The 19,032-nt window shown below is 41.1% G+C and overlaps 1 protein-coding gene across 1 annotated transcript; it reads left to right on the top strand.

The window, feature by feature from the left end:
• Nucleotides 1-3,667: 3,667 nt before the first annotated feature.
• LTV1 (LTV1 ribosome biogenesis factor) lies at nt 3,668-13,496 on the top strand. Its single transcript, XM_055810894.1, has 11 exons — nt 3,668-4,000; nt 5,234-5,365; nt 5,854-6,042; nt 7,083-7,170; nt 8,096-8,216; nt 8,966-9,215; nt 9,937-10,064; nt 11,011-11,150; nt 11,382-11,434; nt 12,184-12,384; nt 12,993-13,496. The coding sequence occupies exons 1-11, from the start codon at nt 3,998-4,000 to the stop codon at nt 13,104-13,106; spliced, it is 1,419 nt and encodes a 472-aa protein (XP_055666869.1). The 5' UTR covers nt 3,668-3,997; the 3' UTR covers nt 13,107-13,496.
• The last annotated feature ends 5,536 nt before the right edge of the window (nt 13,497-19,032 follow it).

A 19,032-nucleotide genomic window follows, 5' to 3' on the forward strand; every position in this document is an offset into this window, starting at 1 on the left:
ACTATAAAGAAGTGGCTGATCTGATACCGCATTTTACGCAGGTGTATTGATATCTGTCAATGTAAATAACGGGAACTGTTACAGATTAATGATAGCTGTTTCTTTGGATTTTATCTGTACTGTAGTATATACCTACACACACACACACGGAAATATATTCCAATATTGTCATTTGAAAAATAGAATATGTACTGTCTTTTTTATACAGTACATATATTATGCTTCATTTATGGTGGGTTTTGTTTAACAAGCAAAAAAATGTGTGCTGCCTAGTTGTACAGTACTGTAGGATACTCTGCTGTGCAGTTCCAAGTGCCTTAGACAACTGTTTAACTCTTTGAATTATAGATCTATACAAATGAATATATTTTAAAATATGAAGAAAATTACCTCAATAAAATTGTTCAGAAAATCTTTACAGAAAATATCTTGTTCTTGACTCTCTAGCAAGTACATGGGCGTGTACAATGGAGTTAACTTCAGAGAGGGGTTACTTGTGGGAAAGTAGCCTCTAGAGGTGAAATTAAAAGACCCTCTGCATGGAAATGAGATGAAGGAAGGTTCCTGAAACCTTCCTTTAAATTCTGGGAGTCCTTCAAACATATCTGGTAGCTCTCTTGTGGGTGGTGTATTCATGCAGAGGTGTGTTCAAAGAGGCGATAGTTATTTTAAAAATACAAAGCTAGTGTTGTGGTTCAATGGTTCAGAGACCTAATTTACGCTCCTAGTTTCCCACATTTTTTTAATCAGCAAGAAATGGTTTTCACTAGTTTTGATTTCATTCACAGATTCACACCAGAATTATACCTACCGTACATGGACAAAACTGATCTGCACAGCTGAGGGTTCAACCTAATCTGCAGTATGTCTGCCAATCTTTTAACATTGCAGAGTGACTGACAGTAACTTGTGCTTTTTAATTACTTCGTAATAACTTGTGCTTTGCAAGAGCTAAGAGAAAAATTATTAGCATAAAATTCCTCACATGGAAGGAGAGTTGTTGATTATGTTAAGGAAACACATGCTTCCAGCATATTATTTTTCAAGTGGCTGTCTCAACAGTGAGACCATTCCAATGCTAACCATTCTTCTTCCAAAGCATAAAAGACGTGGTTGGTGACCTGACTGCTTTTCCCCTTAGTCTCTGTAGACGCTCTTTGCTGAGTTGAAACTGCAAGGTGTCTCAGCAAAAAAACACAGCTGAAGTGGAGTCTCCACCTGAGAGATTCTCTCAAACACACTTGACATACATGTGATACTAAATTTTGAATGTTGATATGTCGTAAATCAGTTGGAAGGAGATGACTTACTCTTAGGTATCAATAAAGGAGACAATATTATGCTTATTATTGCTAATCCCTCAATTTTAAAACTAATCTCCAGATGTATTACTGTTGACATACATTATCAATCTTCTGTGATAAAGCAGCCTGTTTTTTTAATCACAGTGTGAACATATAACATAGGTCCTTCCTCTTAAACACTTAGAATCTAAACAGGAAATACAGGGTGGGGATGTGAGTTAAAGCAAGACAGAAACCCCTGAATCTTAAAAAACTGAATAAGTAAATTTAACTTACACATATGAAACAGATGATTAGCAACAGAGCTGAGAGCAAAAGCTGATTTTTCCCACTTCCACACTGACATGAAGATCCCAGATCAGATTTGGGATATACGGAATGACAGCGCTGCATCTATTAGATAGGGAGTCACCAGGCTAGGCTTACAAGTTTGTCAGATGTGATCCTGTTACCAAGTTTACATACAAGTACTTCACACTTCTGTGGATGCAGGGAACTGGAAGCAATGAGTCATATAATCTACTGTGTTACCCCACAGGTAAGTCCTAAGCACTGTATTTTTAACAGCTGGGTGATTCTGCTTTTAATTATCTTGTGAAAAGGTAGCCCTGCCATTCCACTTGTCACTACGTTTACAGGATAGATGTACTATAGGAAGCAAGTTGCTCCTGTTAGGTGCAGTCCTGAAAAACCTATTCACAGTTTACAGTCAAAGGGTTGCTAACCTTCCTGTACCACAAGGTGTGTACTACAACCTTCAGATGGCTGACAGTAACGAGATACCAGGTACTTTTAGGAAGTAAGAGGAATGGGAGGTCTAGCCTTTGTGCAGATATATTCAGGGATAATTTGAATCCTCTGAGTACACGAGTCATTTCAACTGATGGAGCAGATCAGATTAGTTTGTGCACTTCCATAAGAGTGATGTGATGAAACTTGATGACAAAGATGCAAGACTTCAGAAAACAATAGCTAGAAGAGTGAAAATCTGGGCTCTTTTGGAGCTTTAGTGACACCTACTGAAAAACAATGAAATCCACTCAAATATTATTAAAGCTAATATTTTAAGGTATACATATATATTTAGCTGCATACATATCCACATACAATAGGAGGATAATACTTTCTTAGTTTTGAGTAACAAACTTTCCATATTTGTTATTTTTTTAGTTGTCTGTATGCACATAGAAGAAACTTCTCCCTTCTGTGTTTTACACTATCTTTCTGAAATGTAACAGAACAATTTTACATTGTATTCCTAAAACACCAAGCCCGCTTTTCTTTTTCTTAGCAAGGAGCATGTATGCTTGCGTCTGTGTGTTTATGCACAGGCATGCTACACGGCATAGGTATAAATTATACAGCTAGAGTGTCACATCACAAGAAATAGGAACCCATGTATGGCAAAACACTGTTAATATGAATATGTGGAACTGACACTTGAGCCTTCAAATTCAGCTTGGATATGAGCTTGTGCGGAGCCAGACTGCAAAGTACGTGTCCGAGACCCCCCGTAGCACAGCTAGTTGAAGAGGCCCGTTTTGCTGGGCCTCCTATCACACACAGGTTCTTTATAAAAGTTTATCATATTTTATTGCAGCACCTGAGCACTGAAATGCTCACTGAAAGTAAATGAAATGACTAATGTCTGTCACGCAGCCACCTCTCACCTCCTTCGCTCGGACCGGAGAGGCGTGCAGCCGTTAACTCTGCGCTGCAGGACGCGCTGGGGATCTGCTGTTTGTGTGGAGCCCGGGGAAGGGTTTCTCGCCCCGCTGCCAGAGCGGCCGCCTCAGGGCAGCGCCAGGCGGCTCCGCCGAGGGCCGGCGGGCGGGCAGGAGGAGCCGCCGCGGCGGCGGACAGAGGCGGCGGAGGAGCCGACCGCCAGGCGGCTGCGAGCTCCCAGAGCTGCTCCTCTGCTCCCAGTATCTCGCACCGCCGCCTTCACCGGCCGCTCTCCCGGGCTGGGCTCCGTCCCGCCACCCGCGCCCCAGCACTGCCTCACGGCCCCCGCCGGCGCTCCTTCCCTCCTCTGCCCCCTCACGCAGCGCGCACCGCCCGCAGCCAGCCCGCGGCACGGCCCAGTCGCTGCCGCTGAGGCGACCGCGGAGGGACCGGGAAGCGACTCCGACGGCCCCGCCAAGCCCCCTCTGGCGCGGCACCGCCCCACCCCTCACGGACCGCCCGCCTCCGGCCCCGCCATGCCCGCGCCGTCCGGAGCCGGGGCGGAGCAGCGCGGCGGCTAAGCCCCGCCTCTCTGCCAGCGGGCCCCGCCCCGCCGCCCTGCCAGCGACAGCCGGGCACTGCGCAGGCGCGCTGCCCTTTGGCCCGCGGCACAGCGTCCCGGCAGTGAGGCTCGCTGGCGGGTGGAACCATACTCCGCTAGTGCGGGGGGGAGAACTGGGAAAATGTGCCTCCGGAGGCTGGCAGAAAGTACGTGCGTGCCTTTACGGAGCCTCTCTTTTATTAGAACAGCGTTTAAGTCGGAGAAAACTCGGGGGTTTTGTTACTGGGTTAAAAAAAGCCCTGTCCGGACTGGCAGCCCATCGCTTCCCCCCCGGTGGTCACTGGTATATCCAAGATGGAGGCGGCAGGTCGCGGGTGCTGACGCCCGGCCCGCGTGAGAGCGAGCGGCACGGGGGTGGCGGCAGCGGCCCCGGCGGCTCCCCCCGCCGGCGGGCAGTCCCCGCGCCATGGTGAGGAGGGGCCTGGGGCCGGGGCCGGGCGGGTCGCTACCTGTCGCGTCCGGCCGTGCTCCCCCAGCGTCTGGGTTGGAATGGGGCCGTTTCCGTACCGCGTTTTGGAGGGGGAAACGGCGCAGCGAGCGCTCTGGCTGCCGAGCTACGCGGGAGACCGCCCCGGCCCCGCGGCGGGGAGCGGCTGGGGGGGGGGGGAGCGGCTGAAGGGAGGGGAGCGGCTGAGGGGGTCCCGGCCTCGCGCGGCGTGCCGAGGCGCGTGCCGCAGGCCGCCCCGGGCGGCGGGCGCAGTTCCCCTGCTCGGCGTCGTGCGGCCTCGCCGGGCCACGGGCGCTGCCCTTGCACCCTCAGTCACCAGCAAGGCCGTAGGGGTAGCACGTTGCCTGCTTCCAAAAACTTGATGTATTTCCTTCTGTGGTTCTTCCGAGCGTTACACTTCAAGGAGTAATTTGGGGTTTTTACCTCGAGTCATGGTGGCAGTCGATACGCTCTGAACTTCGGTATGACATAGTGTGTCGTGTTATATACTTAAACTTAGCAGGTAAAGAAGATAGGTTAAATCCAGAGGTAGATTCCAAGTTGCATATATCTGCTATTACATCTTCTGGTCGGTAAGTAAAGCTGGAAATTTTGCTAAAAGTATTTCCCAGAGTCATATGTGCTAACTTTGGGAAAAGGCTTTTCACCAGGTTACTTCTGATTTTTACTGATCCAGAACATACATATGGTTTAGATGTTAGAGCTGTGTCAGTGTAATGGTGCAGTCTGTGGACTTGGTGGTTGATGCTGATTTGCTGGTGTAGGAACAGCTGTCTAAACAATTTCTAAGAAGCTAAGTGTGTCTAGATGAATTTCTTTATGTCAGTTTCCTTTGCTTCTTGAATGAAGTGTGTTTCAGAATTGAAACAGTGTTTAGAAAGTAGGTACTTAAAAATTCCTTTCTGGGATTATATATTAATGTGTATGTGGTATAACCAGATACTTACTGTACCAATGGATTGCCATTCTGCAGCCAAATACAGCTGCAGATGCTGTTAGAACATATGAAATGGCGGTTGCATGGGGTGAGAGGAGTTAAGCTACCACTAGTCTCTTTGCTTTGTCTCCAAGTATGTGTTTATAAGACATTGCCTTAAAAGGAATACAGTAGCACACTTCATGCAAAAGATTCTTTTTAGCTGTATTTAGTATTTTGGGGTTTTTCTTAATCATTAACCTAATGTCCTTTTGCAGCCTCACAAGAAAAAGAAACCATTCATAGAGAAGAAGAAAGCAGTAACATTTCACTTAGTGCACAGAAGTCAGAGGGATCCACTTGCTGCTGATGATACTGCACCCCAGAGAGTTCTGCTGCCTACACAGAAAGTAAATATTTGCTTATAATACTGAGGTTCATTCATATAAGAAATGCTTCAAGAAAGAAAAGTGAGTGTGCAATTGTACAATTCAAAAACGTAGCTTGACAGAAGGTAGGTTTTAGTCCAGCTTATTAGAAACAAGTGGATGTTGTAGGGAATTGGATAGTTGTGAGTTACTGCCTGATGGGTTGAGGGATGACTAACTGGCATTAGGGATATAAATTTATTAAAAAACAAAAATTGCCTGACTCACCCTGAAAAAACAGACTTTGTTAGTTATGCTGTTTAAGGTCCTACTCGAGCAGCACTGGACCACCAGACTGGATGGTTACGACGTCCTAATTGGCTGTGAGTTAGGGTAATGGGCAGAGAGAGGACTGCAAGAATTTTAGAATTCAGGCATTCTCAACATATGTGTTACTTTTTTTTTTTTTTTTGCTAGTAAGTTTTAAATGAACTTAAGTAACTAAATGTATTTCTGTTTACAATACCAAGGGGCATGAGGAACAAAGGAGGGAAGAGCAGCGGAAGTATGGAGTCTTCTTTGATGATGACTATGACTATTTGCAGCATCTAAAAGAAGCCTCTGGCCCCTCTGAGCTTGTCCCTTCTGTGCATGGACAGCAAAGCAGAATTGTTGTCACAAGTAAGGGGCACATAGAAGATGAAATACAGCGAGTTTCAGTAAGTAGTGTTTTTGCTAGTAATAACGTTATGCTGTTCTTCAGAGTTTAGCATCCTGTAGACACATTAACCATATTCAACAAGTGTTATCATGACTGTGATCTATGTATGTATAGGATTCTTTTGACACAGTCAGACTTTCCTACAAGTAAAAACAAAAGTTGACAAGCCAAAGTTTATTGATGGGACAGTGTTTTGCTAGCACAGTGTTAAAATGCTTTGTGTACCCATGACAAGCTTTTCTTGGCAGAGGTGGCTTACAAAGGTATTTGTTTGAACAAGTCATGTTTTTCTGGGGTTGGATTTTTAGAACTTTTGAATGCTCTGGGCGTTATGCATATACCAGATTATATTACCAGTACACCATGTTTTTAAAGTAGAATGTTAACGGAACCCAGAGGGAATAAACCCAAACTTTTCAAATTGCTGGCATAACTTGTGGGATTTCATGATGCTAGACCACATTGGAATGGAAAATCAGTGAGTAATTTCAAGCAATGAAGTGTGCAATTGCCAGTCAGTCACTTTTCATTGAGGGAGTTTGGTTTGACCAAATACTGTAAGTTCAGTCAAAACTGATGTTCTTAATTGGAAATACCTTCGGGTACAGTTCAGAGACACTACATAAGATTTAAAGTTATTTTAGACGGGCATGTTAATAAGCCTTTCAATAAATGGGTAATTTCAAATGTGTGTTAGTGTTCTCCCCCCCCAAAAAAAAATAATTAGAGATTTCATTGTGCCTGCTGTACAGCCATTCTCTAAAAAGCTTCAGAAATGCAAAAATACTGTCTGTATACCTGGAGAATATTGACACAAGAATAAATGCTGCCAATATTTTACCTAGCTCTCGTTGCATAACTTTGACTATTTGCCACCAGTAAAGTAGGGCTTGTCTTAAATAAGTAGCATTCACTTATAATTATATAATTATAAGAGTTTGTTTGGGTTACATTATCTGCATATTTTTGTTAATGTGAACTCACATGAAAAACTGAGAACAAGTATATTGTGGTGTTGTTTTTTTGTTTGTTTCTAAGGCTCCATCTATTAAGTTGCCTTCCTCAGTATTTGCCACAGAGTTTGAAGAGGATGTGGGGTTGTTAAATAAAGCTGTTCCTGTTTCAGGTATCATTAAATCTCTTTCCTTTCTGTAATGTGAATTGCTGTCTTGGTAGTAAGCGGTAATTATGGCTTTGATTACATTGTCATCTTAATTTTGGTTTAGAATAGGCTTGATAGCAGATAAAGAATGATCTATGATATTTACATTTCAATTTGAGACCTATTTCTGTGATTCACTAATAATAGCTTTTTAGCTTTGCTTGGGAGTGGTGGAATCCATAAGCTGTTATCATTGGGTGGCAAATATAAACTAATACTGGGAAAACTAAGTAATACTATTGATGTATTACTCCATCTGTTGAATTCAAGCCTGGAACCAGATTTTCACTCTCAAAATACATCTTTTTTTCAAATGCTGAGTCATGTTTACTTTCCTTCATTATATTATATCAGTGTTACAGGCTGCAAGTATGCTTTTGTTATGTATCCATGTTTCACTGAACATTCACTTTACAGCTCTTTTAATATTTTATAACAGGAAGTAATTGTGGTAGTTCTCTCTGTCCTGACAGAAGGATGCTGAAGACCCCTCTGTTAATCGCAGTAGAGAAACACTTTCTGACCTTTTGTAATGCAGGGAATTCTAGGGGGTGGGAGCTAGGGTTGGCAGTTGGTCATACAGTACTTTAACTTGGATATCTTTTCTTCTGCAATATTCTAAGTAAAAATATATTAAAATACATTTATGGAAGCTTAAGACCTCTGGGGGATATTCTTTTCTGTATGAGGAAAATTGACAAGAGGCTGGTGACTTGGCCTCTCTTGTGTAAAGTCTAGAAATATTATTGAGGAATTTTCTGATTCTTGGGTTTCATTTTTCCTTAATGCAAACTAACAGTCTAGTTCTATTGGGTTTTATCCAGGAAGGTAGCTTCATAATGTTAGAGGAACTTACATATTTATGGTTTGGGTTTTTTTAACTTTCTAGGACCACGGCTGGATTTTGACCCTGATATTGTTGCAGCTCTTGATGATGATTTTGACTTTGACAATCCGGAAAATATCCTGGAAGATGATTTTGTTCTACAAGCAAATGAACTACAGAAGGGGTAGATAGAGCTTTGTAGAACTGTTTGTCATATGTAAATAGGAATGATGCCGTTTGTTTTTTTCATGTGCTGTAGGAAGCAAGAATGGTTTCAGATTTCAAATAGAATACTTAGTTGTATTAAAGGAAAAAAGTATTGCCTTGTGTTATGTGGATGGCAGCTTACAAAATCAAATTTTCATGTGTTATCCAAGAGATGGGTTTCATTTGTTACTTTGAGCTCATGGTTTATATGTGTGTTTACAGTTGCAATGTGTTGAATAACAGGAATCTTGAGCTATTAAAACATTACCATCTATCACATTTAAAACATGTCAGTAATGATACTGATGAAGGTTAACAGATGTTTCCAGAACCTTTACAAATAGGTTTTGGTATAGTTCTCATTATTTTATGAACAGTGAGGAATTTTGCTAGTTTTAATATTCAGGAATGCAGTATTTTTCTCTTTCTACTTTGACACATACAGCTGAATGTAAACATAGCCTCACTCTCAGTGCACATATGTGTGATCCAACGATCACCAGAAGTGGTTTTAGCTTTCAGACAAAAGTAGTATTATGCTGACTTTGGCAACATCATTGCTGCTAAACTTGTTTTTCTTTTACTGGCTTGAAAATAATCACGTTTTATCTTCCCCTCTCAAGATTTAAAGCTATTACTACCGATTTGTTTCAGATAACCCACGTTGGTCAGGAGCTGTAGAAAGGTCCATGCATTATTCTAAAACTGTTTTATACTTCTGTTCAGGGGATCAGGTGCTGAGGATGAAGATGAATGGGAAGATATGGAGGATGATAGTGATGGAAAGGGTAGTTATAGTAATGATAAAGACTATGATTCAGAAGGTCCTTTATCAGATGATGGGATTAATGAACAGACAAAAGAATTCCTTTTTATGCAAGAAGAAACCAGGAGTCGTTTCACAGAATATTCTATGACATCTTCAGTAATGAGAAGGAATGAGCAGTTAACCCTGTTGGATGACAGATTTGAGAAGGTGAGGCGGCTCAAGAATGTAACTGTTAAAAATGAGTGTTAAATGCTTCTTTGTGCTTTGATTCATCTTGTAAGGTGGTGTCCTCTACACCTATGCAGATTCTTACTGCCTTAAGTAATTATGGCATGAAACAGATGGTCTTTGCACATATTCTGCATTTAATACTGGGTGAGTTAAGAGGCTTGTGTTAAATAAGTTAACTGCTGATACAGTTAAACACTGATACAGTTAAACAAAATTACTCCAATCACTATAATGAGCATTCATAGTTGGTGTTACGCTTCTGTCTGAGAGGCTCAGTTCAACACAGCAAATCATGTACAAGTGCCCGGTAAAGACTCACTTCTCTCACCCTTTCTCCCCACTGTACCAAGCATACATTCACCAGATGGTGTCAGAGCAGTGGAGATACAGTATAACTGTCATCCTGAGCAGTGACAAGCTTTTTAATGTACAAATTGGGAAAATGCATCAGAATAAGAAACATTTTCCAGAAGCTGATTTTTATATTATTAAAAGATAACTTTGTGGCTCCCATGCTGAAAGAATGTTGTCATTAAGGAGGAAATGCTACTGCAGATGTGTTTGGCAGTCGTTCAGCAAATGAGAAGGAAAAGGAAAAAATGGCAAATAGAAAGAAATGTGTAGGTCTTCTTTAAGTTATCAAAGGAGTTGCACAACAAATGTGATCTAATTACAGATACCCACTTCTTTATTTTAGTTTTTTGAACAATTTGATGAAGATGAAATTGGAGCCTTGGATAATGTGGAGTTAGAAGGCTATATTAACACAGACAATACTCGGTTGCAGGAAGTCCTGAATGATTACTACAAAGAGAAAGCAAAGAAGTATGTATTCCCAGAAGTACTCTGCTTCACATAAGTAGTTATGTAATTCTGTGTTTATATTTAAAGTTTGGGAATGTTGTTTCCAGTTCATGTACTCAAAGATTACATCCCACAATGAAAGCAGCTATGTATGAGTATTACCCATTTTTTATGTCCCTGAATATCAGTTTTTGAGACCATAAAATTAAGTGGAGGCATTTTGTTGGTTTATGTGAGATTATGCTCCTTTTGTATAATTGTATTAAATTCAGTGTAAGTAATATCTGCAGGCATTCTTTTATTCCCTTTTTACTGTAACGTACCTTTCTCCTTGTACCTTTATTTTTAACAGGCTCTGTAGCCAAGTATATTCTGTCCTGATGGTATGCAACGGATTCCGCTGTATACCTAGTTAGATGACAAACTTGCAGGTGACTGTTGCATGAGTACCACTGGAGCACTGCAAAAATGAGTGCTTATAAAGCAACCCCATGTCAGTTTAAGACCACATTGCAACAGTGTATTTACTTTAACTTTGGGATAGTATCACCTGCTTTAAGATAAATTGGCTCAGTGTTCTCACATTAGTCTTTCGTTTCCTGATTGAAAGATACAGTAATGTGTCCCTTGGAGTGAAAGGTGCAGTAGCAGGGTACCTAATCCTCTCTAGAGCTGCCTTGCTGATGAACTGCAAAATATCTCCTCTTCCTGCCCTTCAGTCATAAATATTGTGTGCCACGTACTTCTGAAATGCATAAAGACTTCTTTTATTGACTGTGTCTCTTGTCCAAATGTTACAGTTTCTTTTGGGGATGCTTAATTAAGGAAACTTAATTTTGCTGCAAGTTTCATTGGGAATATCTTTCTCTGGTTTGGGGTTTTACTGAGGGGCGACTAGGTTTACATAATTACACATTTTTAAGAAAAGATAAGCTATGCTTTTTTTCTTCTCTGGACTACTTCAAAGTTGTGTGAAATTGGATGCTCTTGAGCCCTGTGAAGATTTGGACTCTGCTATGAATGAAGAAAGTGAGGAAGAAAAGGAGGAAATAGTAGCTGTAGTTATCGAGGAACCAAAAGAAAAGTGGGATTGTGAATCCATTTTGAGTAAGTATTTTGGAGTTCACTTGTTCGTTCCTAGGATTTCAAAGTCAATGGTAGGTGATCTCAGAACTTTTCTAACAGTGCTTTAGGTAAAATGCTGTATGCTTCTGGAGCACAACAGCAAGAATTTTCAAAGACTAATTTGTAATAAATTCACTTAAATTCTTTTTGCAAGCCTTTCTTCACTACTTTTTTTTCTTTTTTTTTTGTTTTTGTTTTCCCTTTGTGACCTAGGTACATATTCAAACTTATATAACCATCCAACACTTATTAAGGAGCCATCAAAGGTAATTTTCTTGAACTTATTCTGAGTAACACCCTGGCCTGGGAAAACTTGAGACAGAAGTGATTTTCTTAATGGGTATCTGTTTTTAAAAGGAGGAGGGAGCAGAAGAGAGGGCTTGGGAGGGTGTTAATCTCTGGTATTACTTCTCACTGAAGGGGTGGGTGTATTTTTTTCTATTAGAAGGAAAATTGAGTAAGTTCAAAATTTCTGTAATTGCTAAGCAGAAACAGAGAGCAATGAATTTACTTCGTTATCTGTGATAGACCTTTGTGTAATCTGTGTTTCTCAAGCACGTATTAGGTTTTTTTTCCTTTAGCATAGGCTTCTGTTTCCCCTTCTACAGTTTGAAACAATTTATTCTAGTTCTTTTTGGCCTTCCAGACATTTCTCGTCATTAGAGCACAGCTTGACATTCCAGATTTTGAAAGGAAACCTTTTTCTTGAAAGCTTAGAAAGGAATATTAAATGTCTACTTAAGGTCTTTTTTGTTTTTCATTAGTAATATTTAAATAAAAGGGAGGAATTTTTTTTTCCTTGTTCTGTGAGGCTGGATTCTGTTCACAGGTTTGTTTGAATTCTTATTTTGGAATTAATACACATTTTTCTGAGGGAAGAAAATAGTGTGAGGAAACTTGGATGTCTATTACTGTTAAATCTGAATCTAACTTTTTTATATTGATAAGGTAGTGCAATGTGTGCTTCCTGGAGAGAAAGCTAGGGACCATTAATAATACGCACTCTCTATTTTAGCCCAAACCAATAAAAATATCCCAGAAGACAGGAATTCCTCTACATATCTTGCCTCAGAAGAATCTTACTGCTAAGCAGATTGAACGCATGCAAATGATTAATAGTAGTGACCTGCCAAGAGCATCAACACAGCCCCGTTCCAAAGACGAGAGCAAAGAGGATCGCAAAGCTAGAAAACAGGCAATAAAAGAGGAGCGGAAGGTATGCTTTATTTAAAATAAAACTCTGCAGAAATGTGTTGTTATCTGAATTGTGTCTTACAGACTTCTTTTAAAGCTCACTTGATCTTGTGGCTGGTAATTAAGAGGAAAAACTTGCTGATCTCAAAGGATTAAACAAAGGTTCTTTTTTAGGAAAAAAAAATTACTAGAAGGAAAGTTAACATCGTAATTTTGCCGTCCTTATTTCCAGTATGGAAATTTTGAGTCTGTTATTGTGGCCACTATTACATATACACATACAGAAGGAGCCCTCGTATTATTATCTAGGGAAGCAAAGAAAACATTTTTGATGTCTGAGATCTCACAAAGTGAAGTCTCTGAAAGAAATGTGGAAAAATCAAATTGGCTACAATAATATACCAGTTGTTTTATTTAGGAACAGAAATCACCAGCACATTAGAAGCTTCACCTAATTAGAGATGATGATCCTGGTGGTACACATGTTAATTTGAGTACTGATAATTAGTGCTGTAAATAATAATATTGTCCAGATTGCTGCTGTTTTCATGATCCAGAACTGTTAATTGGAATGGTTTCTTTTAGCATGTTATGCTTATTTTCTAAATTTGTAATTATTCGTATGCACAGGAACGCAGAATGGAGAAGAAAGCCAACAAGCTAGCCTTCAAGTTGGAGAAAACAAGGCAAGAGAGAGAGTTGCTAAATCTGAAACAAAATGTTCAAGGATTGAAGCTGTCTTGATGAAACTGAGGAACTTACTGTGGAAACATCTTTTAAGTTTTCGTTTGTATTGAGAAGGGAACTGCAAACTCAAGGCTTTGCCAGTCACTCTCGAGGGGTTTGTTATTCAGATACGACTGTAGCAAGAACCAGTAACTTGTCATTCTTTCTGAAATGAAGTCAAACATAAAGTGGTGTATTAGTGATGTCTGTTCTGTCATGAGTGACACGGCAACTGTTGCAAAGTTTCATTACAGTAGAAATGTATTAAAATGATAAGTATTTTTCTTACAAGCTATCAGTGGACAAAGTTTTATATGTATATTGTTGAATGTATTTGACAAATCGGCAGAATCCTACAGATTTGATCTGATTAGATTCTATTAAACTATTTCAGTTTACAAAGCAATATATCCGTGTATGTCTTCTCTCTCTTTTACTGATGGCTAAATATAGTGCCTTGATATAGCACAGTTTTGCAAGTCAAGGAGGTTTCACCCACTCCTTAGTTTTATTCCGGGTTGGCTATTTATTGTTTGGGCACTATTATGAAGGATACAGAATAACCTTTTGTAGCCAGAGGTGTCTGAAAAACTGTTGTGTAGCTAAACATCCTTGTTGCTGAACCAGAGTTTTACATTTCTTGGCAGATAAAATCTGTCACAACATGGGTTGCAGTTACAGTAGTCGGTGACCCTTACTGTTGCGCTGTGATCAGCTTTGCAGAAAGTACTCAGTCTGAGCAGTGTGGCCAACAAAATAGCAGATACTTAGAAAAATACTGTATGTTGCAGATAGCCGTTGTCTTGATTTTCCTGAAATGTTGTTCTTCGGGTCCTGCATTCAGCTTGGTTTCATTGAAATACAAACTTAGTACCCACTGCAGTTGTTGCAAAGACTTCCTCGTGATGAGAGAGGGCCAGTATCTTTAAGCTTGGTGTGATCTTAAATTTTGCTACTGTGAATGTGAGTTACTCTCACAGCAACCAGTCCGTACGTGTGAATGAAATGAACAGGATTTGTAGTCAATCCTGTATTCATAAGAAACCCTCAGCTTTAGGTCTTTAGGACTGTAGACTGAGCAATCTTCTGCCTTTGGGTGAAACGTTAACCATTTTAGTGGTAACGAACACAGTAATCAACTGTGACTACTACTGGGTTCAAAGCATCTTAAACATTACTTAAGTAGTTTTGTGAATGCTAGATGGAGATAGGTAACAGAAGGACTGATGAGGCCTTTGTTTTTATTGGAAGAATGCTTTTGTATATTTTAATTGGTAATGTGGATTTGGAGGAGGGAATAAACAGGCATTTAAGTCTACAAGTCTCTTGATCACTGCTCAGAGAAGTGAGGTGTCAATACAGTATTCGCATCTAGATCAAGCCTTCCTTTTTCTAAAACTGTTCAAGAGTTTGTGTTAACCAAATCAGTAGAAGTCGTCTGTATGATTAGAAGAAGTTTCAGGCTTCATTTAGCTGATATCTCTGCGAGTTTTCATGTTTCACAGGCTTAAGCAAGGTCTGCCTGTGTAATAATTGTTAGTTATGTAATTGCTGATCCATGGTGACTTGATTTGTGAGCTTTTGAGTAATGAAGACTGACCACCTCGTACTTATGACTCCTGACAGCAGTGCAGAAGAGGAAATTTGAGAAACCATTCTATTGAGGTGAGTCAGATGCCAGGAGAGGAATTAAGTGGTTTGGGTGGAATGTGATTTTTGTGGTTTACTGAAAAGGACAATCTTTTACTAAAGACAGTGCACATGTTCTTTACTAGTCTTTAACTCATCTGCTGTTGTACATCTCTAAAGTAACTAATCTCCTGTGGCAAATAGTCCTTTTTCTTGTCTTTTCATTGCTGATTCAGTGATACTGTGCTTGTGTCTAAATAGCTTTTTTTTAAAAAAAAAGTAAGCTGTACCGATCAAAGCCTTGAGGGGGTGAGAACAGAATAAGAGAGATGGAGGAGGCAGAGGAAGACACTGAAAATGAATAGTGTAGCCCAGACAAAGCAGACACACAGAAAGATGTTCCTTGGGAACATAAGACTCAAAAAGGTTACAGAGTTGGTTTTTTCCTCTATGCTCACAGTTAATGAAACTCTGTAGTAACATGAACACTGCCTTGTTCAGGAGTATGGTAGAATCTGAAGGAAAAGGTAAGAAACAAAAGCAGTCACACGTGTGCCCAGTAAGACAAGGATTTATTTTGTTTCAGCAAGAGCAGGTAAGAGCTCTTCAGTGAAGAAGCCTTTCCCTCTGTAGGTTACAAATCTCATAAAAATGGCTCTTTGTTATTGTTCAGGTTTTCTTAAAAGTTATTTAAATACAAGTGATGTCCCAGCTCTGAAATGAGAACGTGACTCAGTGGAGTCAGAAAGGCTTTAAGCTAATTCCCAAATAACTTAAACCCCTGTTTTTTCACAAAATTACTGGTTTAAAAAGACAAAAAAAAATCCCCACAGATTTGATGTCTACAAAGTAAGATCATCTTGGAATGCTGTTTAGCATGTGACGGAAACATCCTGTCTTAAGAACAACGGTTCTGTCATGCTTAGTGTGACAGCTGCTACTTTCTGGAATAGTGATGGATTACCCCAAGCCGTTACTGGGCATCATTAGCTTCTGATGACTTATGAATGAAATTGAATAAATCTGGGTGTAGGTGGCCTGCTCTTGCTTCCCAGCCACCCTCCCTGAATTTAGGCAGCGATGAACCTGAATGCTCTTCCATCATCTCCTCGCCCGACTCTAATATCAATGTGAAAGGACATACCTGAGCAGCCATGTGGAAAACAAAAAGCTGTCCGTCACAGCAGAGGAGAGCTTGTCCTACATAGGAACAAGATAAATAAGGTAGTTCTGCAAAAGGGAGCCCTGGCAGTGGCTGTCCCTCCCGACAGCGGAACAGTGTTTCAGCAAGAGCTGGGGCCAAATGCTGACTGCCACAATCCAGCCGCCCGGTGCTCTGTAACTGAGACTCTTGCATGGTTTGAATTTTACACAGGCTGCCCAAAGTGAAGATCTGGCTCGGTGTGCAACCTGTAGAAGACATTTACACAAGATGTTCTGGTAAAACAAGACTTCTTTTTTTTATTATTTTTATTAAGGGCAATGACAATGTGTTTAGCTGAAAGGTGTGGTGAACTCTGGGGAAGGAGGAGGTGGCTGCTAGTAGAGAAATGGGTTGAACAGGTTTAAAAAAGCAAATGATCCAATAACTGCTTTCATTAGCAAGCTCGATTAGAGAATTAATGAATGTGCACAGAAATACCGTGACTTAATCTGCAACCTTGCACTATCTTAGTTTACCTGCTTGTCCAAAACCAGATGTTTACTGTATCTTGCGTTTAAAATAACATATTATCTCTTGGTGAGACATGAATTGCTAACCTGAAGCTTCCTTTGTGTTCCAGGTTTCTAAGCAGGACTTGTTATTTCAGGCTTCCTGGGAAAAATAGACTAATAAACCATCTGATAAGTAGTCTGACAGCATAATGCAGGCACCAGGCTGTGCCAAAGCCCGCTGAAGTGAATGAAAAGATTCCCCCTGACCTCCCTGATCCCTGGATTACAAACTGAATGGGTGGCTGTGCAGTTTGCCTGGTACAACCCAGCTGGGGTGTTTTTCTGCAATGTGGGGCTCTGCGCGCACCCCTCCCCTCCTCAGTTTGCATTACTGATCCTGTGGCTTGGTGGTAGAGCAGATCGGCCCCATGACAGAATAAAAACTGATTTAGCAAAAAAAAAAAAAAAAAAAAGGCAAGAAAAATATGCTGAAAGCTGAGTGACTGTGAGGGCTGAGATAAAGGTGGGACTACCCTGTGTTAGTGGTTTTGTGTTTGGTATCTCAGATCAGGTGCATGAAGAACATGACGTTTAATCTAGCCCAATTGTTTGAAAAGGCAGCTATCTATGTTTTGAGGGAGGCAGGGAGTTTCTTGAAACTATGACTAGTATGAGATACAAGTCCTGTAATGCCTCACTGTGTCCCGATGATGCAGGGCTGGTATGCCCCTTGGTAAGCAGGATGCAGTATCTGCTGCCCTCTCAGTCCTGCAGAGGAATCCTCAGGTTTGCTGTAAAAAATGTCTAGTAACAAAAGACAAGGACCTGAAGCACATGGGTAGAAAGGTTCAAAGGGAAACAAGAATTTAGAAATGTGTGTTGCAGTAGAATGAGGTGCTTTTGGGCCCAGCTAAGCTGTAAGCAAAATGCATTGCTCAGGCAGGTACTTAACTCCTATGGGAAGAGAGTGGGTGGCACGGAGAAACTGAGAAGATCAAGATGACTAACAGGACTAGAAAGGGGGAGTAAGCAAAGGGAGACAGAATGGGATCTTTCATTTACCAGCTGCAGATGGGCTCAAACAGGTATGACCCACAGTACAAGAGAGAGGACGTAGTTTAGTCCTCACTTTCACGGTGTTCCTCATGAAGGGGGTTGCCCATCCTCTTGCAGAAGAGCGAGGTTGATGCTAAAATCTGAGATGCTTCTGAACCTTAAAACTTCCTTTGTTGTGAGTCGTGGCTCTCCAACAAATTCAGCACTGGATATCTTATCTACCCAAAATTTCCCTGTACTTTCAGCTGCAGGTGTTAGCCCTGGTTTTCCTTCTGAGTTGTGCAGTTACGTGTGCTGTAAGCAGCTGTGCCCTTTCCTCCTGGGGCTGTCACCGTTTTAGTGGTGTTGATGGAATGGACAGTGCTGCTCTTCGTCAGGGGAGCCCCCAGCCTGGAATACTTACCTAAACTCAAAGAACTAACAATGTAAATACCAACCCCTTGAACAGGATCACTCTGTTCTCCCTCTTAACCAAGAAAGAAAGAAACCAAAGTGTGGTGGTGTGGGGGGAGTCCAACGGGAGTGTTCCCGTTCACAGACCCAGTCTTCTTCTCTGCGAGGCATCATTTTTGCTGGCCTCCAGCATGTCCCTGAGCAGAGCAAACTGGAAACGGCTTCTAGTTCTCGTTTGTGTTGAACCGCAGTTGTACTTGGACAGCTTTTTAAAGTTTTGCTGAACTCCTTCAAGAGTTAAACTGAACACAACATAAACACTGCTTCAGCTCCCTGTTCCTTGTTAGAAGTAATTTTAAAGCCCAAGTAAGGAAGCATCCTTAACAAAGCACGACTTCAACCCATAAATGACTGTGTTTCTTTGCATCCCAGCCGAGACATGATCCAATATGCAAGAAAACCTTCAGCGAGAAGCGCAAGCCCTTCAGCTCTTTGAAACAGTGACTGCAGGGAACAGAATCCACCACTGTGAAGAAGGAGCCCCTGCAAAAGGTACAGTGAAAACTGAAGCATGTGTGTTAAGTCCATTTGAAGTCTTTCATTCAGTAACGCTATTGTTTCCTCCAAGGACAAAGCCTGGATGTTGTGGATGAGTATCACATATGTGCTTGACTCAGTGCCAAATTCTTCCCCGCTCCTCCCTGTGCTGCTAGTGTTTGAGAATATTTCTCCATTCAGAAGCCAAACCAGTAGGTGTCATGACTACTCCGGGCACATGAGTGTCTCTGCTCTTCTAGGAAATGTTCGTGTATGTGTTTTAAAGACTATTTGAGTATCTGACAGCTTCCTCTTCACTTAAACCTGAAAGAGAGCATGATCCAAGATGGTTGGTGCATGAATGCTCCAGGTTGAACCTGAGAGGTGTCAGTAGCCCCAAATCTTTTACAGATGAAGCTACGGAGATTCACTGCTATTGAACTCAATGGTTTGAAGACGTATTTAAATGGAACTTATTTCTAGAGCTGAAGAGAAAGAGGCTTAAACTCTTACTGGAACAAGTTTTGGGGTTTTTTTTCATGCATTGCTAGGGAGGAGGGGACTACACATGGACGTACGTGTGTATAATTTTGCCCAGAGATGACAAATCACTGCTGATTTGGTACCTATGCAGACTGCTTTTGTAAATGTCCTTTAAAACTGGTTGTGGAAA

The sequence above is a fragment of the Falco peregrinus genome, chromosome 7 (assembly GCF_023634155.1).
Source record: "Falco peregrinus isolate bFalPer1 chromosome 7, bFalPer1.pri, whole genome shotgun sequence".
NCBI classification, from domain to species: Eukaryota; Metazoa; Chordata; class Aves; order Falconiformes; family Falconidae; genus Falco; species Falco peregrinus.

Bases quoted from the DNA above. Each gene is read 5' to 3' on its own strand.
- LTV1 (XM_055810894.1), top strand. The intron at 8,217-8,965 runs GTAGATAGAGCT...ACTTCTGTTCAG, and splicing joins GCAAATGAACTACAGAAGGG to GGGATCAGGTGCTGAGGATG. The intron at 11,151-11,381 runs GTAAGTATTTTG...TTTGTGACCTAG, and splicing joins GGATTGTGAATCCATTTTGA to GTACATATTCAAACTTATAT.